This window comes from Melospiza melodia, chromosome 6 (genome assembly GCF_035770615.1).
Source record: "Melospiza melodia melodia isolate bMelMel2 chromosome 6, bMelMel2.pri, whole genome shotgun sequence".
NCBI lineage: Eukaryota > Metazoa > Chordata > Aves > Passeriformes > Passerellidae > Melospiza > Melospiza melodia.
The window spans coordinates 63,762,202-63,785,018 of record NC_086199.1 but is presented as its reverse complement, the minus strand read 5'-3'; the positions used below and the strand labels follow the sequence as shown (position 1 = coordinate 63,785,018).

Genomic DNA, 22,817 nt, shown 5'->3' with positions numbered 1-22,817 from the left:
ATTCAAAATAAGAAGGGAGATGATGTGGGGTCTGTGGTGGCTGCAGCTCAGGGTGAGGTGCAGAGTGTGGGCTGGGTGTATTCAGGTGAAAGCTGGGGCTGCTCAGTGAAAGGGTGTGAGGGATAACACAGTTAAGAGATCTGCCCCTGATGCCCAAGCCTTTTACAGTTTTTATTGACTGGAGTTCACCTGGTGTCATTAGAGTGAGACTGCTGCCTCTTCTCTTTCAGGGCCAGGGTTTTGGCAGGAGTCAGTGAAGGGTTACCAGCACTCCACTCAAAGTGGCAGGGACAGAGTTGTTATAACCTAAATGGTAGCGTGCCACCAGAATCAATACAAATTGAACCTCTGCTGGCGAGACTGCACAGTGCTTGCTTTCTTGTGTAGAGGAATCAATATGAATTGGCCACAGGATGGGAATATAGAGATGCAGCTGGGGAGAGAAAAAATAGATGTTAAGCAGAGGTGAACAGAGGTCACTAGGTCCACACTGTGGTTTTAGGCTCAGTCATTAACAAAAAGTTTTGTGAAAGCTCTAATTTGCCTGTCCTTTGGGTCACCCTTTAGACACAATGCCCCAGTGATGCAGTGCTTCCAAAGTTTATTCTTCTTGGTTCACACATCACTTTATTGTTAAACAGCTAAAATGTCAGCATGGGTCCCAGCATGCCCTTTCCATTCACTTCACACCAGAGATGAGCAAGAGTAGAGTTCACCAGCCCTTCTCCTTTTGTTGATTTCCCCAGTCCCCATGCAGGACATCACTCCGTCATGTGAGCATGTCATCCAGTCTGCAGTTAGCCTGTTGGTGCAACACTGCTTTCTTAAGGGTTTCCCATTTAGGCTAGAGATTCTAACTGGGTTTCCTGGTGTGGAAGATTTAATAAAAGAATGATTGTAATGCCTATTTACTAAATGACTCTGTTTCTAATTAGCAGTTGTTATTGTCACGAGAAAGAACAGCAACTGTTTGAGAACTACATTTTACACTTAAGTGCCTTAAAAAAGTTGTCATTTCCATGAGGTGTGCTACAAGATGATGGTAAAAAGAGGATGGAGAATAAGTACCCTTTATTGTAAGGGTTATGCAGGACCTCAGCCTTCCTCAAACATTTTCTGCATCTGTCTGAAATACATACACTGTGTGTTGATGTTTATTACTTTTTATTTAAAACAAACATTTAGAAATTCTTCCTTCTACCTTAGATCCTGGCTTTATGAATTATTCCACTGTATTAAGGACTTAATTCTCTTAAGAATTGATGATTTCTCGCCTTCAGGAAAGGGGAAAGCAAGTGATTTCTAACCCTTTTCTTATCCAGATAGTAATGAGCTGCCTTTGGGCTTCAGTTGTCTAGTTTACGGTATATATGCCAAATTCTCCTCTGTTAAATGCAGTACCATGGCCACCCTTGTTAAATCACAGTTATCTGACTTGTCACTGCTTCAGCATAATTTGTGTGCTGAGCTGTACCCAGTTTTTCTTTCACCATTTAATATGGTGCTCTGTGCACAGGCATTTTTACACACTGACAGAAAACACAGAAAATATTTGAATCACTTTTGGGTTTCTGTTACTAAACTGTCTAGTTGTAATACAGGTGAGGAGAAAGGGTGGAGGCAGAAGTGTTTGGTAGCACAGGAAAAAATTAACAGTATATTGGGAACTCTGAGAACAGATCTGCTTCCATTGGACCATCTTTATTTGCTATGGAAGGAAGATTCCTTTAAGGGGCGCAGGAAAGGGAGGGGAGTAGAAAACTAATTTTGGAGGTAGCGAAATCAAAAACTGGAAAGTTGTAACTCATCAAAGTTACTGAGCCAGATGGTGCAGGAGTTATTACCCTTGTGTTTTGTGCTTAGGTTCTTTCTTTCTAAAGCTTGCACCAGGTATGGTCAGTGTATTTATAGTTTGTGGAGGAAATGAAGAGAAATAATTAGACTCTAAGTTTGCAGTTTGTAAATTAACAGAATTAGAGGGTGGTTTGCAGGGGCGAACTGCTTAGGCTATGTGCAAAACCAGCTCATTTTACTTTTACTAATTTGTTCTTTAATTAATTGGTGCCCATGTCTCTTGATTTATGCTGAGACTGGCAAGATGCTTCAGGAAGGAAATCTGTTTTCATCTTGATTAATTCTCTGCTGGGCAGGCGTTTTAAAAAATGTTAGCCAGCCATCTTCTGATGTAGTTTCAGTAGGTTGCAGTCAAAATCAAAGGGCAGACAGAGAGGAGGCAGACAGATAAGGAGGTGACACATGCAGAGACAAGTGAATTACTTGCACAGGGAGTTTGGGGCAAAGATGGTAAATGAGTCTTGCATCCTGACTATTAATACTGTAATTGCCACAGTTTCAGTAAGATATTTCCTTCCCGAAAAAGTTGTGTGTGGCACATTTTCAACTCTTTTATGCCTGTGGGAGCTGTCAGATTTTAGGGAAGTGCTCCCCGGCGTACGGAGCTCGATGCCGATCAGTGCGTTCTGACAGGGGACAAATGACCTGGCCATACGCGGTGCTGAGTGATGATTCCGTGGGACGGAGCGAATTAGGAGCATCGCGGTGATGGATCTGCAGCGGAACAAACGAGCCTTCCGGCAAGGGGAGCACGGTGTGTCCTGACCCCGCTCCCCGCGGAGCATCCCCAGCGCTTTTGCGTACGAATCCTCCACTGCACGCACTTACTCCGTTCCTTTCGGCAGCGCCGCCTGTGCAGCGGGCAGCCCCGCAAAGCCACCGGGCCCAGGTCGGGGCTCCGCGCCGCGCTCAGGGTTTGGGGGCGGGGGGAGCGGCGGCCCGGGCGGGGCTGTGAGGGCGGGCCGTGGGCCGGGGCCGGGCCGGGCCGGGCCGGGGGCGGGCAGCGCCATTGGCGCGGCGCTCGGAGGAGGGGCGGCCGCGCCGGGAATGGAGCGCCGGGGCCGGCGTTCCACAGGCGGCCGCCGCGGGAGCGGGATGCGGGGATGCGCCCAGTGAGCCCGGCGGCGCGGGGCGCAGCGATGCGGGAAAGCGCCTCGGCAGCGGCTCGCCTGTCGGATAATCCCTGCCCCTGCCTGCCGGCCGCGGGTCTCGGCAGCGGCGCTCTGTGTGCGTGTGGCATGCGGAGCCGGGGTTTTGTACGGCATTTGCGAGCGGAGCGAGGTCACGGTTCCTTTTTTTAAAATTCTTTGCTCTGGGTACAGTAGATCTCTGTCTGATTTTTCCTTCCCTGGTAGCGGGGTGGCCCGGGAGGGACGATCGTGGCAGTGACGGGAATGTTTACTTGTGCAGAAGTCTTTCTCATGTGGAAGCACGCTGCTCCCTAACTTCTGGCTAAGCAGACTTCAGTTCACCAACTTTGCTGCCGCACAGCACGCGTAACTCCTTGGCAGGATGGCAGAGGAAAGAACAGCTGGTGCAAAGCAATAGGGGATTCTTAGCGAGGAGAAGAAAGGAAGGAAGATCACCAACCTTTCACCCACGGCTGTCAGAGCAGCAGGAACGGGACAGCTGAGGCCACCATGCGCAGGTCCAGCACCGATGAGTCCACCTATCACAGGAGCCCTTCCCTGGACAGCAAGGATTACAGTTTCCCAAATGGCGCCTTCCGTCGATACAGCAGCATGTATGGTGGCCAGTTTGGGGCTGCCAGCAACTCTTTTTTTGGATTTCATACCAACCCTGGCCCGAAGGCCACCAAGGCTAAGTACACGACCCCCAAGGGAAACAAGTACGTTGTCTTTTACCTGGATCTCTCATTTATTTTTCTCCTAGAACTGAAGAGGTGCAGCATGGCTCACAACTGCCTGCAGTGTATCAAGTACCTAATGTTTGTTTTCAACCTTCTCTTCTGGGTGAGTACATGTTTGGAACCGTGAAACGGTTTTTGTGTCTGTTTACTGAGATGGAAGGTGAACTTGTTGCTACTTTTAAACTTAGGAGTTGAACAAAGTGGTGCTTAGGCTGCTGCTTTTGTGGCCTCATTAATTTGTGTAGATAGTCTACAGAGGGTTTTCTTCATCCTCTCATTTCCTGGCCTCCAGCTGCATTTCAAAACTATGGTAGAAGACAAAAGAGTTGTGTTTATAGAGGTCAGTTGCATGAATGCCTTCATCACTTTGTTCTCCTGAGAGCTGTATACTTGGTCGTGCCCTGATCTTTCATTGTTATGTGTTTGCTTCAAAAGTTATGCATAGTCCTAGAGAAATCACTGAGGCCATTCGTGGTTGTGAGGTTCAGCACGTGCTTACATCTGTTGCTTTATTGCAGATGGTATGATGCATACTTGGTACATCAGCCCATTAAAGCCTGTATCAGGAATTTCTAGGTAATCATTCTCTGTTGCTGTCAGTGGTGGGTCCTGGCATTGCCATTCCCTGTTGAAGATGTGGGTGGAGAGAGACCAGAGCGCTCCTCTCTGCTTCTGGGGCTGCTACTCTGTGCCAGGAGCTTATGAAATCACTGTGAGGCGTGCGTGTGTCATCATCTTTTTAATAAATTAGGTGGCTGGGCACTTCACTCCCTTGTAATGGAGTGTAGGCTGTAGCTGAGACTAAAGAAGCGAGTGGGGGGGACCCACGTCACAAATGCTGTTAGTCCTGTGAAAAAGGGAGTAGCATGTTTGCTAGGGCAGGACAGGATTTCTAGTTCAGTTTCTTGTCCAGAATCATACGTGGGAAGGTCTGTTACACGATCCTCAGGAGTTGCCTTTAGAGGGCTTGTTCCTCCCAGGTGGCTTATGAACATGCTGAGGGAAATGAGGAGTATTGTGAGGTGGCATCCCTCCTGTCGTGGCCTTAAGGAGGGGCTGTGTGTTTGCAGCTGGATGTTACTGTGCCCTGTTACTGATTGTCTGTGCTCCCTGACTTGTTGGAGGTGCTCGGAGGGCTGTGAGATGGAGAGAGCTGTTCTCTAGTGTGCGCTGCTGTACAGCTGTTCAGAGCCAAGCATGCTGCAGTGCATCAGAAAACACAAAGTGCAGGCAACTCCTGCTGACCTGAGCCATACCAAGAGTCAGGATGTGACAAACTAGTGCAAGTCCCCTGAATTGGCACAGCACTAACCAGAGCTGTGAAACACAAGGAAGCTGCTCTCTTTGCATCCTAAGTGAATTGGTAGAAAGAGTGTTGTTAAGGCTGCATTATGTCTTTCAAGGCTAATTCTGGTTGCTTCTGCTTCCCTAAAAATCATCTAATATTTATTGCAGCTTACTCCAGAGCTTTCTGAAAAAGGCAAACACTATCTTTCTTGCCTTTAAGTTTTGTGCCTCTACTGACTGTCTCTGGTCGAGATTATAGATAGCACTGACAGTTAGTTGAAGTGTGAGCTAGAGAAAAGAAGTAGGGTGCTGGCATTAATAGCTCTTTTCAGGGCTGTGCACAGCACTGCCTCAAAGGGTACAGGCATTCTGATTTCTCTGGCAATATTAATCTTCCACTGAAACATATCCATGTGATGAGAAGAGGTACTGCTGCAAGTAATGCGTGTGTTTACAACGGCAAGGTTGCGCATAATGATATATCTTTGGCATGCTTTTCAATAGGAACACCTTAATATTTTGGGAGAGAAAGAGAGGTTTCTGTCTCCCTCCTAAAACCATCAGAGCTGCTGTAAGCTATGCTTGGAGGCAGAGAAAAGGCAGGGGTCCCACAAAGAGAATGCCTGTGTGGCTGCTGGGCTCTAGGTGAGCTGAAGCACACGAGCAGGGCAGAGGGTGGTGTCACACACTGACTGCAGCACGGTCTCTGGTTTGTTTCCCTTTCACATGCTACCTGCACAGCAGGAGTGATGGATGATCATCATGTCCAAATGAGGTTTGCACAGCATGGAGTTGTAATAGATGCAGCTCTTCGCCTTCTCACAGTGAAGAAAGTGACTGAAAAGAGATGATTTTTAAAGGTACTGGCTAGCCTCTCCTTAGTAAAAGGAGAAAAAAATTCCATTTCTAGTGATCAGAAATCTTAGAATGATTACAGGTTGACGATGCTGTTGTTTTGTTTTTCATGTTGATTTTAGTTATCTGTCATGTTTTACTTTGTGAAATTAAAGGAAAGCATCTCTGCAGGAAGATAGACTTCCTCTTTGCATACATGCTCAAGGAAGTTTTGCTGGCTCCCCCTTTCCTCTCCACCCTTCTCTAGGTAGTTGGTTAGTAACAGGCAATAGTTTAGGTAGGAAGAGGAATTTATTTTTCATGTAATTGAGAGCAGTCATTGCATTAAATGAATTAAGTGCCTATTATAGCCTGTTCCTGCTCTTGATTCTGTTTTGAGAAAATGCTTTGATTTCTGTCAGAAATCATATTTTCATTTTTTTTCTTCCTGTTCCTATTCATTAACTCCAGTACATTTTGTACATCCCTACAGCCTATTTCCCAGTACTTTTAGCTGTCTTTTCCACAATGTGGAAGAAAACAGTCCTCAGCCCTGTGCAACTCCAGTGGGATTTATGCTGCCTTTCTGAGGAAAAGATCCTTTCCTTACAATACTGGTGAATTTATAGGAAGGAAATTCTCTGAGACCTTGATTTTAAATGTTCTTGGCAGGCTTTGTTGGATTAGGTGTTGTGCTCATGCTGTAAAATTTTTAAAAGCTATCATATAACTGAAAACAGAGCAAATTTCTCCTCCCCTTTCTGATGGTTAAAGGGAGCACAAAGCTCCTTCACAAGTGTCAGAGGCTGAAGTACCTTGTCAGTGTTGATGCTGAATCAGTCCATTGGTACAGCAGACTAGCAGCTATTATTGTAGAGAACAGAATTGGATACTCCTAAAATAGCTCATTTCTCCATGAGGAGCCCTGTGCAAATTGCTCTTGGTGCATCTGCAGCTACTCTGGGGTATTAAGGTCCTGAAGCACGGGCAAAACAATATTAGAGAGCAGCACTGCTTCTCTAATGGGAATTTCCATCAGAGGCCATTCCCTGGAACAGTGCCAGATGCAGATGAGCCATCATTGTATCACTGCACTCAGTGGTTTGTAAGCCCCCAAAATAACTTTTGTCACCTGATACAGAATACTTGCCTGGCTTCATTCATTTTTATTGACTTAGATTTTCATTTGTTGAATTGCTGAACCTTTGAGACTGAAGATCACCTCAGATGATCGCAGAGCAGAATATTTTTATTTTATAATGAAATATTTTTATTTCTCTGTGACATACCCAGGGAAGAACATTTGTTTTCCACATTCTCCTCCAGACATGCAGCATTTCTTCACAGTCAGTAAAACAAACTTTTCCTGTGCTTTTAATCCAAGGCTCTGGTGCCTTCTCTCTTTTTTCTTTTTCTTTTTTTTTTTTTGTGAAAAAGATGAGATATATCCTAAAGGCTGAGAGAGTTCTGTAGAAAGAAAAGCATCATTCCCTTAATCCCCTTGACTTATGCAGCATCCCTACTTGTTTCAACTTCTAGCCCCCAAACCTTCAAGACTCAAAAAAGGAAATTTGCTAACTATAGTTCTGTTGCCAGTGGCTTGTGCTTTCCTTAGATCCTGTACTAGGGAAAACCACCTAGAAAGGTAGCAGTTTGCCCTTCAAATAACTGAATAGCTATAGCTGACTCTTCAGGTAATGCTTTAACCAATAGAGAAATTCAACAGCAAGATACTGTTGTTAGAAATCTAGTTATAAAGAGGAGATGGCAACAAAAAGAAAGGAGGCAGAGAAGTTTATTATTTATCAAACTTACCATTAGTTATTTCTGTGCATGTGTCTCCTTTCCATTGGTAAAACATACTACATTTGTATGCACTACAAAGCAGTCAAAGCTCTCAAAAAGTTTTGTGAAATCTCTAGTTTCATTGGGTAGCCTCCCAGTGATGCAGGGGAATAGTGTCTGCTCTCTTGAAAACTTGGAAGTTGCCATTTGTGGCTGAAATGAGCAAGTGGAGCTCTGCTTTCCACCTTCCTGGATGAAGAGTTGAGGCAAGGCACTTTTCCATCTTTTGCCATTTGCTCCATATTAAAATTCCCAACTGATAACAGCCCTGGAAATGCTTTATCTTGGCTTGTAAGACACAAAGTACAAATCTGAAATGTATGGAAACACAGAGCCAAGGAAGTGGCAGGTAGCACTAGTGCATGCACCTGGATCTGTGTGGGGAAAACCCCAAGAACCTGTTTAATCTGATTCTAGGGTCCAGCTCTGGGTCTCTTCCTCTGTCTTTGTTGCTGCCGACAGTTTGTGGACCACAGTTTGAGAAGCTCTGCACCAATGAGTACTCCTGGCCTGGTGCACTGGTGATACTGCCAACATTACTCACATTTAATTAGAAGGAGAGGAAGTAATGAAAATGAGAAATCCCTCATTGCTGGCATCATTTTACTTCCTTGCACTCCAGCAGCACAGGTTGTCTTGTAAGAACTATGCAAATGTTTATAATACGTGGAAGACTGACTGCGCAGGACAGCTGGGGAAGGGAACAGCTTGGTCTGAAAATGCACCATGGGGCACTGGATTGTGTTCAAGTGATCCTGGCCAAATTTGGCCAGAGGGTAAAGCTAGAGGGGTGTCTCTTCATTTCACTGTACCTTGTTGGGAGACCATCTGACATTGTTAGCTTGAGAAGAGCTGTTGGCTGGAAGGTGGAGAATTCTGTAGGAGAAGCAGCTGATTTCATTGACGTGAATTCCTTTTCCTTCATCTGCATCCTCCATCAGTCAGCTGAATGAGATTGATGGTTAAAACAGCCAGAAGCTCTGCAGATTGTTAGTGGCTGAGGACAGCAATCATTTTGTGGTTATACTTGGCTGCAGTCTTAAGTTAGTGGAAAAAGAATTACCAATAGAGCACTAAGCCATTTTGAAAGCAGGTCCCCCATTTCATCATCATTATGTGCAGATATTCTTCTCTGATGGGCAAAGGCTGCAGCTTATCCCATGGAGCTGAGCTCACCAGTTGCAGCTGCTGGGTGCCCTTCTGCCCACCTCAGTCACATCCCCACCAGCTGGCTGCTGCTCTGAGAAGAAAGTTTGATTAGAAGTAAGTCAGACTGTGTTTTCAAATGTGTGAAAGGTGCCTGATTAATCAGCAAAGCAGGCTTTGCTCCTGTGCAATTAAAACATGGGAAGTTTACCCCAGAAGTTCATTTTCTCTAGCTGCCTCTGAGTTTCTGATTCTCTTTTGTAACTTGCCCCTTCCAGAAACTGCTCAGTCTGATTGACATCTTTCTGAGGTTTCTCTGAGGATGTATTTTTGAGGAGCATTGCCTTTAAAGAAAGGAGAGTCATTTGATGTGGGAATTACAGACTTAAAAAATGGCATTTCCATGAGAAGCAGAACTATTGAGAGCTGATCTCAAGTGTGAGAGAGAGATGATTGTATTACCTGATGTCTGATTTATACAGGCACCAATTAGAGCTTTTTCCACAGCGGCACCATTCATACTGTCCCTCTGCTGTGTGGCTCCTGATGTCTAATAGGGACCAAGGATCATGCTGGAGTCATATCTCCTGGTGAAGGCATTGCTAAGAGCTACATTTGCTATCTAAATGCATACCTTCTGAAAACTTCTAGGAAGTTAATGACTTTAGAAGAATGCATATTTGTCAGATCAAGCTAACAGTGGGAAATGGGCTCATGAGTTTTTCATGGGATACTCAGTTCTTTTTCATAATCTTCTTTTCCTTAGGAAACCAGGTTCAGAAGGCTGTTAATAGAGGAAAAAAGTTACTTTAAAATTGACCATATAATAGATACCATTTTCAAATTGCCTGCTGCTTCTGTGGCTCAAGACAAGAGCAGTTTCATAGCATTAGGTGTGTTTGCTATATCACATTGATAAGCAGTGAGTTGGCCCCACAGGTTATGGCCATGTTGCAGGAGTGGACAAACGGGCCTCTTTAAAGCAGTGAGGCAAAAGGCTGCAGACATAATTCCCTCTTCTGGACAATGACAGCTACTAAATCTATTGCAGCCAATACTTTGACCTATACAGAGAAAGAAAAAAGGCAGGTGAGATCATTTTTGTTCCTTCTTTTTTTGGCTTGAAGACTTTTGAGGGCTAGCCAGTTCTTACTTACACAGGATTTCTCATTGCTGGGGCTATGATCAAATAACTGCAACAACATATGCTCTCACCTCATAGTTCATTCTGCCTGTGTGTTACATCCCTTTCACCCTATTTGGGTCTTTATTTCAGAAGAAAAACCCCCATACTTTTTGGCCAGGCTGTTGTTTGCAACTCTGTATCCACAGGGTATACAGGAGGATGAAATACCACTCTCATTTTGTCTCCTGACACTATTTTTAAATCATTATAGCTGTTATTACTACAGTATGATTTATTTACTTAGAATATAACTTTTGGCTAAGGTTGCAAATCTGTACAAGTTTGAATAATATACAGTATCTATATAAAATGTATAAAGACACTTGTTTCTGTTATTTTTAGTGTAAACTGAGCACTGTGGGGTCAGAAATGAAATGTGGTGTTGAGTGGAATGAATTCTGCATATTCATGAAGATTGGAGACAGTAAATTATCTTCTTAGTACTGTCCTGTAATTGTTTCTCTGGGAAATGTTAAGCCATCATGAGATGCAACAGAAGTAAATGAAATTGAAATTGCAGCCTGTAATTAGGCTGTCATACTGAAACACATCTTAAGTCTGTCTTCAGTATTAAAACCTCTTCTCCAAAAAACCCTTCCTGCTTGTGTCAAGTGCGAATGCCTGCAGAGCCTTATAACATCTTTCAGCTGAGGCTTGTTCTAAAGATGAACATTGAACATTTGAAATAGTGCTTTGAATGAGGCAAAAGGTTTGATATAAAATGACAAAGGACCAGAATGACTTGGTCTTTTAAGTTTTTATACACAGACCTTCAAAATTTTTGGATGTTTGGTTTTTTTGGGGGTTTGTTGGTTGGTTGCTTAGTTTTGGGGTTTTTTTTCCCCCTGCTTGCTTTTCCAGATTGCTCACGTAGCACTTTTTACTCTTTCCTTGGCCATAGCAAATTTATTTGTTCTCAGGTACTTTAAATAGAGTGCAGCTGCAGCAGGTATTAAGCTGTGTCATCTTAATGTTGGAGTCTTTCTGATCTGTGTGATTTTGAGTGAGTCTCACACAATCACAGACAGACACACAGTTATACACAAGATATCAGCCAGCAGCTGCTGTGGCAGAATTAGATAGTAGCTCCAACTTATTTTAGACTTTCTCCTTCCTTCTTCAATTGCCAGTTGTTTCATCCTTGCTGTCTTACTCAACATTTAGAAGGGAGAGCACAGAGAAAATGTTATATTCTCAGTAAATGCATTCATTCACTACTCTACGAGCACCAAGACTGAGTTCCTCTTTGTGCTGCTGCACTTGGAAGGGCTCAATGGCTTCCTCCATAGGAGGCAGTTCTGGGCTTCAGAAGTTCTAAGAGATTTTTCCCCTGCCGTGGTGTGCTCTCCCATTAGTGGTACTTGCAATTTCCAGTCTTGTCACAGGTCCTGGGACATGCTGGAAGTCACCTGTAGCAGTGGCAAGGTGCACATCTCTTTGGCAAGCATTTGGTTTTGTTGAACATTTGCATTCTTCCCTAGGTCATCTTGCTCTAGAGCATTTCTGTGACATTGCTGACATTCTCTCTCTACTCCCTCAGTATTCACCACTGGCTGTTTTAAGGTGTATACTGGGGCAGATGGACTTATGGCTCTTCTGTAAAACATAAAACAGAGCTCCAGTTTGTTGTGAATTGCTGAAGCATTCAAATAATTTCTTGGTTTTCCTTCAGTAACAATTTTTTCATATCCTCTTTTCCCCAGTAGAAGCCAGAACTTCAAATGTGGATATTTGCGGCCAGTTTATTACGTTGCTTTTGTCCTAAAGTCCCCTACAAAATTAAACTTCAGTTGTATGCTTTCCACCACATTGCTCCTGACAAGTTTGTAAATGTTTGTAAATAGACTGCCTTCATATTGGCCAGCTGAACATTTGTACTCTTGTTTTGTAAGTCACATTCATCCAACGTTGTAGGACAAATTGGTTATTTATGTCTCAATAAATCTTTTCACTAATTCATCTGTAGGAGCCTGGGAAGGAGCTGAGGGTGACATATTCAATACCATTTTCTTGAACAAAATAACTGGAACTCTGGATGTTAATTGAGTTCCACTGCCACTTGCAGTCTGTTATAAGTTCCAATCATTGAAGGCCAGAGTTTTAACATATCTACCATCTGCTTTGTACTTATTAATGCAGAATACTTGGTAGTTTTACAATGACTTTGTAAACTAAAATAAAGAAGACAGGAGTGGTCAATATGTCCTATATACATTTGCTGCCACTTCCAAAAAATACACTGAAGCATCTTTGGCATGAAAAAGCAGACATTATTTCATTGTTTATTCACGGGTCATTTCAAGACCTCCTACACAAGACATTTTCACTTTTGCAGTGAGTTAGTACTTCCCTGGTGTTTGCAAGCCCCAGAGTGTATAGTAATAAAAGTCTGGTGTGAAAAAGGAGAGACCCTGAGAGCTTTATGGCTCCTCTTTGAATGCAAAGAAAACCAATTTGAGTGTGCATTAGTCCATTAATCTCAATCATGTGTATTATAACCAGCAAGAGCTTGTTTTCAGGTTTTCGTGGCTCCCTGTCCTTTGCCAGTGATGGGATTCAGTTTGTGCCAGGGAGAATGAGTTGCCTGTGTCTTATGCTGCTTTGGTGCCCCTGAGGGATGTGCTGAGGGATCTCCACGTGCTTCTTGGTTGGGGAGTTAGAGCTCTGTGTCACAGTTGGAGCGTGCAGCTCTGCTGCTTCTCTTCAGTCTGGCTTTTCCTGGCGCTCCTTACTGGGGAAAGCTGAACCTAGAGGTAAACATGATCACAGTGGTTTTGGTAGCCAGACTGGGGAGTGTCTTTAACATTTCCAGCAAAACTCTTTCCTCCCTTTTCCATGTCAGCACTGTTGCATTCTGAAAAGCTGTAACAACATGGCAGCAAACAATATGTGTTTCAGGGGGATCATAGGGCAGATAAAATTCCTGCTCCAGTGCCACAGGGAGGTCTCAGATTCAACTCAGAGGCAAAGAAGCAGTGTAGTAAGTTAGGATCTATTTATGTGAACATGCATCATTGAAACCCTGTGTGTAATTTATGATTACTTCCATTTTTATTATTTGGTTAAATTTGCAGGACCTGAAACATTTTTACCGTACTCTCACCAGTCAGTCTCCTTGATTATGCTCTTGTGTGTTAATTACAACACTTATCCCTTCTCTCGCTCCAATTTCCCTTTGTAAGTATGTTTTAGGTAGATAATTCTTGGAGAAACATTGACTAACAGTCACTGAGAAAAACATCCTGTACCTAAGGAGAGCATGTGTCTCTACTTATGATATTGATAAATTTTAATCCTGAAAAAACACAGACTGGACAGTCCCATGGTGTTTTCCACTGCTGACACTAAAGGGATGTTTCAGTACTCCAGTAAAGCCTTAGATGAAATTCTTGCATTTTTAAAGTACTGAATTTCTTTCTGTCTTCATTTCTCAGCACATACTCAGTAGGATTTCAAGATTAAGGCTCTGGTCTTTCATGAAACACAGGTTTTGTTTTCCTTTGATTTCTTACCTACTGGTACCTATCTCTTAGGTTCTACTTGCTCTACCCAGAAGTCATTATTTTCAGGCTGGAGCTTGGAAATATTTCAGTCTTTGTCACCGCAGTTGAAATTTCTCTCTCTAGAACAATATCCAACCTACTCAGTTCCTAGCTTAGTATTTTTAGCACAAGCTGCTGACAGTAGTTACATGTTGGCTTCGCTGCCATGGCATTGTGGATTTCCCTGTGCATGTATTGGGAGCACTCCCTTTGCAGCCAAATCCATTTTAATAACTCCCCAATTCTGATGTGAAATTATGAAAACAGCAGAAGGCCCTTCATTATAGATCTCACCCCATCTAGCTGGAGGAGTATATATGTCTGTCTGTATGTAGTACTTTGTTGTCCCCTGGATTTGGCACTTGTACCCTATTTTCCATGGGCTTCAAATATAACTGGCCAACTAAGAAGTACAAAATTCTCTGGCATATTCCTCTTCAGCTGGTTGTACTTTTTCATGTCACTCTATTTCTTTCTGAAAGAATATGATTTTAACTCCATGAGACTTTTACAACTTCTGCATACATTGCCACTTTTAAAATTTCCTACAGGGTTTAGCTTTGATCCAAGCTTCATTTGTATTATGAAATTGCTTGTGACACTGCAAGCACACCATGACATTGCTCTGTTCATGGCATGCTTTTGTCCAGGAAACATTCAAATGATGATATTGCAGCTCCCTGGCATAGACATAAAATGAAAACTTACTAAGCATAAGAAAGAAAATGCAAGTTGAAAGCAATAAGGGGTGTCATACTGTAAACCATTTGGTGCAGCATGTGCACTTGTCCTCATCACGTGGCTGAGCAGCTGCACAAATGCTCCATATTGCTGGTGAGATCTGAGCCAGGCCTTCATGCTTCAGAGTCACATTTGATGCCATCAGTACCTGTTTTTGCATTGCTTGCCTTTGCTTATTGTCTGTAAGTTAATCGTCTTTGTGCATCATCTTGTTTTGTCACAACTGGCAGTGCTTTGTTAATTTTTTTATTTCAGTCACGTGTTGAGCTTTTGGGATCTTTCCCCTTCTTTTACTGTGACAATAAAAGTGGAAAGGTTCTGTGGTCACACAGTGTCAGTGGGCTGGGAGCTCTGTAAGATTCACACAGTCTTGGCACATGCTTTGCTGTCTGCTGGTATAACAGGAGCTGTTAGCTTGCACAGCAAGTTGCAGGCTTAAGTTCCCAGTATGCCCAGTAAAACAGACATCTTTTTCTCATCACAGACATCATTAGCAGTTATGGACTGTTTCAGTTGCTCAACAGAGTTGTCAAATCTTGCTCTTGTTTACCAAACAGGTCCATTTTCCCCAAGTATTAGTCCAGTTTAACTTGTATTCGACTATGTAATGGGTTTCTCACAGATGCAGTGCTGCACACAATAGTTTTAGTTGGAATTTTGGTTTTGTCTCTGCAGCTTCGCCTGCTTTGTTATGTTTCTGAATTAGGCTCTTGCCCCTATTGCCAAATGCTTTATCCTTTCTTTCTAAGCAGTATTTGTAAAGTGGGGAAGCTGCAGGGGCACAGCTGGTTTCCCTACAGCTGTGCTGTGTTAATTAGCTCCAAACCTTTAAGCCTCAGCTACCCTTGGACTCTACTGCAAGGTTTATGCGGGCTGTGCACCGAGGACAAGGCAGGAGGTGCCAGAGGGTCGGGTGGAGCCCAGAGCACACGGAGCTGTCCAGCCTGGGGCTCCGGAACCCGGCGCTGTGCGGTTCCTCCTGCAGGAGGAGGTGGGCAGCAGGGATGGCCGTGCCAGCACTGCTCAAGGGAGGATTGCAGTGTTGGGCTTTCAGGCTGGAGACACCTCCTTGTGCCAGGCCACAGTTGTGCCTCTGCCTCTGCACAGGGAATGGGCAGGAGGAGAGGGAGCAGAGCTCTCTGTGGGGTTGCAGTTACAGCATCAAGCACAGCCTTTCTTGGTGCTGCTGTTACCGATGGCCTTTGATGTGGGGGTTTGGTGGGAATGGTGAGAGGGGCACTGGTATATGCCAGCATCGTGGAATGAGGCTCTTCTCCAGTACATGAAGAGGTGGGTTTCATCAGGAAAAGCTGAGCTTTATGTAAAGGGACAGTAAGAAGATTTTACAAGTTTATCAAAGTCCTGGACACATTTTCTGAGATCTCCAGAGCCTTCCAGAAGGTTTGAAGAAGCTTTGTTGACAATTCAATGCTATTGCTGATTTTGTCTTCACCTGGACAAGCAGATGCTTAAAAGAAACCCATAAAGAGCTACAGGAAACAACAGCTGGATGTTCTCAGACAAACATACATGTGCCTCAGACATACCCTTGCTTTGTGTGAAATGTAGAATCACTTGTTTTATCCGAACCCTTTCATCAATACTTGCATGTGTGTGTGCATGTGTTTGAGAGAGTGAGATAACTGAGTTTTTGTGAGTGGGTGTTCAGTTTTGGCTAACAAGATGCTGTTTCCCTTAGAATTTGGAATAACAAGTGACAGCAGTGGAACTTAGAGATCCCTCAGGTTAGGAAGTTGTAATGATTACACCAAAATGGTAGGTGTATGTATTGGGACAGGTGTATTTTGTTCTAGGGGGGGAAATGCACATTAATTTATATCAATATTTAGGGATATTAAGAGAATATAATATAAATTTTCATTAAATACATAGTACAAGTTAAGAGATGAGAGGCATTGTGTATATATAAGAGGGGTATAATATAAAGTAATTACTTTACCAAGATCCACAGATAATGGAATAGGAAGTCTCAGTAGACTTTTTGGGTAGGTTACGTTTTAGGGAAGGAATTCACAAACCAGGCTATTTACTTACTGTTATCTTTTTGAAACTCTTTTTGATAAAATAAAAGATTATCACTAACATTACTGGGGAAGTCTCAAAAGATTTTAAACAAAAAATTTCCCTTTCTATCCAAATAAAAACAATACCTGGGGCATGAAAAGAAATGCTTTTGTTCTCGGAAAACCACTTGAGCAATATCATAAAAGAAAATCCTTGCTTCTATATAGCTGCTCTAAGATCAGTACAGTGAGCTCAGTGTAGGCCTCTACAAAGCCACCATCACCATCTTTGTGCTGCAGGACCCAGTGCTCATCTCCATCACTGGAGTCATTTTGCTCCTTTCAGACAGCATAACTGCAGGTCATTGACTGTACAGTTCTGTTGTCTAATTCAGACACTGCTTTTACAACTTCGAAGGAGATTAAATAAAACCCAGTAAAATTTTAGACTGGCTTTGTTTGCAGGATTTTCTTAATTTACTTTTCTGCTTAAAATTAAATGCATTATGTAAAAATAATTCTTATATATAAATTGGGAAAAGGTTCAGGAGAGCAGAACTTTTTAGTCTGTTGGAAAACAGTATCTCCTTACAAAAGCAATTATCTAACAGCAGCCATTCCAGGCTATTAGGTGGTTAATAGCTGTGCCAGAAGAGAAAAAGATTGTCAGATGTTCCAGCTGGAAGTGAAGGCATTCCAGAAGAGTTGTGCTTTGGGTCTGTGCTATTTAGAGTGTACAGTTGTATACATACAGTAGGAGGAAGGCAAAAATAGAATGTTTGAAGAGCCTGTGTGTTTCTTTAACTTCTTCAAGCTGTTGTCACTTTTTGGTCATTAATTATTTTATAATTTCTATGGCTGGGGATGACTGAGTCATCCACACTGGGGAGATTTTATGATAGTGACAATTTTGAGACTTGTGTCTTCAAAAGGACTAATAAGAATTAAATATCTGTGTCCTGTTGAATTTCTGTTACAGCTGGATGTGGTTTGAGTCCTTTGAAGTTTTATTTCAAGGCTCTCTCCTTTGCCTGCAGAAGACAGGAGAAGCTTTGCCCTTGAACAACGCAACTGTGACATGAATTTGAGAAAGTGGGTCCTCACCTTTCTTGTTTCAGACTCATGTGATTCTCTTAGCAAATGTCAAACCTGAGCAGAAGTGTTAACCAGGCTTGGCTTGTCTGTGGTGTCATATAATCCAGGATTTATGTGAAAGGCAGAAGGCTGAAGCAGTTTCAGTGGTCTTGGATGCTCTGCTTCTAATTGTCTGCTTAAATCCCTTTTTTCAAGTGAGAAAAGTCCTGAGAATGGCACAGCAAGACTGAGTTTTCTTGTAACACTGTGATAACCTTTTGTCAGATTGCATTTAATTTTCACCTCCTACCTCTGTGCCTACTGCTGCACCTCATACTGGGTTTGTTTTTATGAAAACTACAAAATAGGCTCGGCTTAAAAAACAGCTGTAGATGGCTTGGATAATTTTAGGGACTTTTGTAATCTGAGAAGAGTATATCTACAATCTTACAAATTACCTACAAAGAAAAACTGCTCCTGCCCTGTTTCTGTGGTGCTGCTGGGCTAGCAGGCATCTTCTTATCCCTCCACAAATCTCTGCTTTGGAACTTGCCCTATCTGACCTCTGTTTTTGCTCTTTTGCCTCTGTTGGAGATTTACTCTGTCTCTGCAGGCACACACTGGTGGGTTTGTTCTTTAGATGACTATTGCATGAATATTGTTGTGTAGACAATGTTGACAGGGATATTCTGGTATTATTTTTCTCTTACTTCATTCATATAGACTGCACTTTCCTGAGTTTTGAGAAGAAGCACCTTGGATCATTGGAACTGGAGGACCTGTGTCTCCCTAACAAGATTTTGTCACCAATATTAATGAGCTGTCTCCTAAGTTGTCTGCTCTGCTCTGGTTATTTGTCTCTAATTGTTAGGTGCTCTCTTCTGGGAAGCTGAAACTTGCTGTCTGCTTCTTTTGAAAATACTATTAATTGAGCAGGAAGTTTTATTACTAGCTTGAGCTTTATAGTTGCCCTTGACACTCAGAAGGTTTGTGCAGTGATCTAGATAGTGTTTATACATGGCAGTCTTTTTAATTACCTTTGATCCTAAGTTCTTAACTGTTCCTTTTCATCTGCTACCTGTAAGCCTGACGGAAGGATCATACAACAGGGAGAGTTTAATTCTGCTATCAGGCAGAGCTGAATAAGCTATTACAAATATTTGCTCATGAGTTGGTTGACCAGGTTCATAAAATGTGAAAGCAGCTCTACAGAAACAATGTAAAATGTAACATGAATTTGGAAACCTCTGCACTTACTGTGTTTAAGAGGAGCACATGCCTGTTAAAGAGCATAGCAGATTTACAGGGACAGAGGCAGCAGCACTGTTGTATTTTGAGTGAGTCTCTAACAGATTCTTAGTTTTGATATCTTGGCAACATTAGATATAAACAGAATAGAAGGTGCTTTTTATTTTTCTGCAAGTCAGAGTGGTTGGTGATGTGCCCAGGGCAGCCTCCATTCTGCCTCCTATGGGATTTGTGTACTTTTTAGCAACTATGGATCATTTGGCTGAGAAATTATTTGTCTTTGAAGGGTTACACATGCCAGTTCCTATGGAGTATTCTTCCCATTTCTTGTAGTGGTGTCCTATCTGATGGAGGGGCTATGGACTGTGATACCAGACCACACTCCTGTAGTTGCACATATGATGCTACTTTGATTATTGAGAAATTATGTCACCAGCCACGGCTGTTGGAGCCATCACTCATTGTCTGAGGAAACTTGTGAGTAGCAGGAAGATCTCAAACATGTCGAGGAAGTGAGGAAGGACAGGAGTGCTGATGCCCTGATTTGGAATTTGCATGTATCATTCACACTTTAAAAGTGTAACTTTGATTTGTGTATCTTACAAAGCACCCTTCTTATTTGTCATTTTCAAACCTTTAATCAGCAATACTTAGCATAGTTTTTCCTGCACTGTGATTTCCTCTCAGCACATCACTGAGGAGAAGCAGTGCCACTCTTGTAATCTGCTTACTGCTCTGAACTGCCTTCAGTTCAGATTCTGATTCTGTGACTCCTACCCAGCAGTTCCTCTAGTGATTCCAGCTTCTCCTTATATTCTTAAGGGAAGAGATCCTAAAGAAGGTTTGCTACTGATTCTGCCTTTGCAAAAGTGGCCACTCATCTGAATGTCTCCCTTCTCTTTGTTGCAGGAATTGAGCTAAACATTTCCTTTGGATGATTTTATTGCAGCTGATTTTTAGTATTGTTATTATGATTGTTCTGAATCTACATCAGCTATACCCTCAACCTATTCCCTTCTATTTTTGTGGCATTGATTTTTCATCACACAGGCATTACTACATTTGATTGGACAAGCATTGTCTTATCTGAACCCTGTGTCAGACACCTTGGAAGAAGGTGCAGAAAACCTAAAATGGGCAATTATTCCCGATTGTTGATGGATATCTTAACTGGGAAGGTTAAGAACATGTATATAAAGCCCATAATGGTGTTTCAATTCTCTTGAAACCAGTGTGACTAATTCCACAGTTTCCTGTAAGATCTGGGTTTCACTGGCATTTTCTGCTTGCTCTGTAGGTTAAGATAGTAATTTTCCTCAAAGATATGTACTGCTACAGCTCTAGTTTTAAAGATATAGTTTCCTCTGATCACTCAGTATTGTCTTTGTAGGTTACAGGGATCTTTCAGTAGAGTAACCTCTCCAGTGGTTATGCCCTTATCCATCCTTCCTGAATGGCACATCCCATTGATTTTTGTCACTCTGCCATGCTCAGGAAGTGACTCTTGTCAAAGCCCTCCATTACTGGCAGTTGTTCTGATTCATCTGTTTTAGCATTGGAGCTTCTCATATTGATGAACAGGCCTGTATTGCTTCTGGTTTTGGGCTTGGAAACTTTTTAGCCTCTCCCCATTTCTCCCTTTTTTCCTTAATATTTTTAAATTCAAGACCTCTAATACCCTGAAAGTATGCAAGATGTACCTCTTCTGTTTTGGCCTCTTTTTCCTGTAGTTTAGTGGTGGATATTCTGTCCTTGTCTTCAGTTATCTCTTGATTATTTACTTAGAATTCTAGAAATTGTCTTTTCCTTAACATTGCATGGTAGGTGTTTTGGCAGAGAATGCTCTACTCATCCAAAATCTTACCAACTCAACCCTTAAAAGTGGGCCTGTGCTAGGGAGAGTTTTATCAACCCCCTAGGAGAGCCTGTTTTTCTGATTTACACAGGAACTAGTGAGTTATCTGAGAGAGGCATCCTTCAGTTGTTTTAATCAATTGCTGCATTTCTCACCTTCAGACTAATTGGACCTGATTTGACATAAAGCCCATGTGTCTGGAACCTAAATCCAGCATGCACAGGAGAGGTGGGCTGGGGAGGATTGTCCACAGTGGATCTGATTACCACATGCTTTTTGTCTGGATCAGGACTCCTGGTTTTATCACAGAGGTTATGATCAATATGTTGTAGTTCCTTATGTGGAAGAGAACAAGTCCATGCTGGCATTTTTCCATGCAGGCTTTTATTGTCAGACTTTCCCTGTTATCATCTGATATGGTTTCACTAAATGCACTCAGTTGTAGAGAAATATGCTGGGTATTAAGATGTGTTTAAGCAATGGTGAATGTGCAGAATCCAAAGACAGTTCCTTATGTTTCCCTCTTCCTTTCTCACATCTCTGCTTTCATTAAGTGTATCACTGATGGGTGTCTCTGCAGTAAATAGCAATTAGGCACATTCATCTGGTAAGGCAGTGAGCTCCTGATTATGCAAAATGCTGCAAGTCTGTGAAATTCCAGGTCGTGCAAGGACTGCCAGGCGGGCAGAGCAGCCCATTTTGTAAGGATGCTTCCATAGTGCTGCTTGCTGCCTGGCTGGGGGGGAGGATGCTTTTCTTTGGCAGCTGCCAGTCCTCCTTGTATTTCAGTCTATAATGAAACTGCATGTCAGAGTGCACTAGAATGTTACAGGTTGCCCAGAATTCTGCAGTATGTGCAACCCCAGGTGGCAGAGCTGCCTGTAGCCACAACAGGCTGGGTAAAAGAAAAGCCTCAGACTCCTCCTTTCTTGCTGCTCTTTCATGCAAGTGATACCAGCTTGTAGGAAACCTAGGTGTTGTCTTCAGCTGTTCCTTTTATCTGTGTTTCCATTACACTGAGTCTGTGTCACCCAACAGACTAAAAACAGTTTTATTATTGGATGTAGTTGGAGGAAAAAAATGAACGATAAATTGTATAGCCAAAAATTAGTCTGTGAGGAGTTTGGGATTTTTTTTCCTAGTTTTTAATAGCAAACTTTATCAACCACTCTAATAAAGGCATTTTTTTTTCTTACATTCTTGCCCCAGTTGCCTCCTTGTATTATCGTGACTGTTTTAACCTTTTTATTATAGTTATACTGCTGCTTCTGAATAGATAGATAAATCGATGCAGAAGTTGCTCTGCAACATATTTTTCCTAAACTGAACATCTCACCCCAGGGACTCATCCAGTTTTCCAGAAACATGTTTGTCAGGGTCCTGGATAAGCAATCTCATTTTCTCTAGATTATACTGCGTAAAAGATAACATAAGAAAAACTCTGCAGATGCTTTCTGCATTAAATAAAGAGCTTTCTCTATGAATTTAAATCTCCTACAGCTTATTTTCTGTGATTCAATTGTGAGTTATATTTGGTTTATATTTTGTAGTTAGAGTGCAGAACAGATGGCAAACCCTTGGTTTAAAGTGAAGTGTATTGTATAACCCCCAGTGCCTGGTGCCTAACTGGAATTCAGAGAAAAGTTGCATTCTCTCTCTTTTTCTGACCTTTCTCCCAGAGCTTTATGTGAAAACAGTGTTAACAGAAACATTTACCAAATCTCACGTCATAGCAGCAACATGCCTGCTGCTGCTTAGGCCAGTGAACTTAATCCACTTTAGAATAGCTGGGAGGGAAGTCATGAAACATCAATACCATGAGCAGAGGCATCCTTATGAGGCAGACACTATGAACTGTCCACTTGGGCAGCTGAGAGACAAACGCTTCATCAGAACTGAGGGCTTTGGCAAAAATACAGGATGATCTTGGAACACTGCAAAGATGCTTAAGTGATGGACTTTCAGGAGAAGAATCACCTTGATTGTTGGTGAGTTTCTGTATTTGATACAGCTTGACTACTTCAGTATCCTTTTATCTTCCAACTGCGTACAGAGTTTTCCATTCTTTCTGTGGTGCTGTGTTTGTTCCATGGAGTATGTGCAGGCAGGACTCTGGTTCAGCTGTAGGTAAGTGTGCACTTTCCCCTGCTGCAGCAAACTGTTATGCAACTTCTATTTATGAAATATTTGCTTTTACTTCTACAGAGAAAGTGTATCAGGTCTGGTAGGGTATTGGGTGCCGTCACACCTTGGTGCTGCTTTTTGGAAGTGATGCCAGATGGACACATTCCAGAGATATAGGCACTTTCCA

The 22,817-nt window shown here is 42.5% G+C and overlaps 1 protein-coding gene across 2 annotated transcripts in view; it reads left to right on the top strand.

The window, feature by feature from the left end:
* Nucleotides 1–22,817, top strand: part of TSPAN4 (tetraspanin 4) — a 412,600-nt gene that overhangs the window by 225,569 nt on the left and 164,214 nt on the right. The window contains exon 4 of one of the 2 annotated variants that reach the window (XM_063158701.1): nucleotides 3,748–3,827. In XM_063158701.1, coding sequence (XP_063014771.1) covers nucleotides 3,765–3,827 — 63 coding nt within the window. In that variant the 5' untranslated portion in view covers nucleotides 3,748–3,764. Of the gene's footprint in view, nucleotides 1–3,147; nucleotides 3,828–22,817 lie in introns of those variants that run through there. The other variant, XM_063158700.1, reaches the window with a different exon arrangement.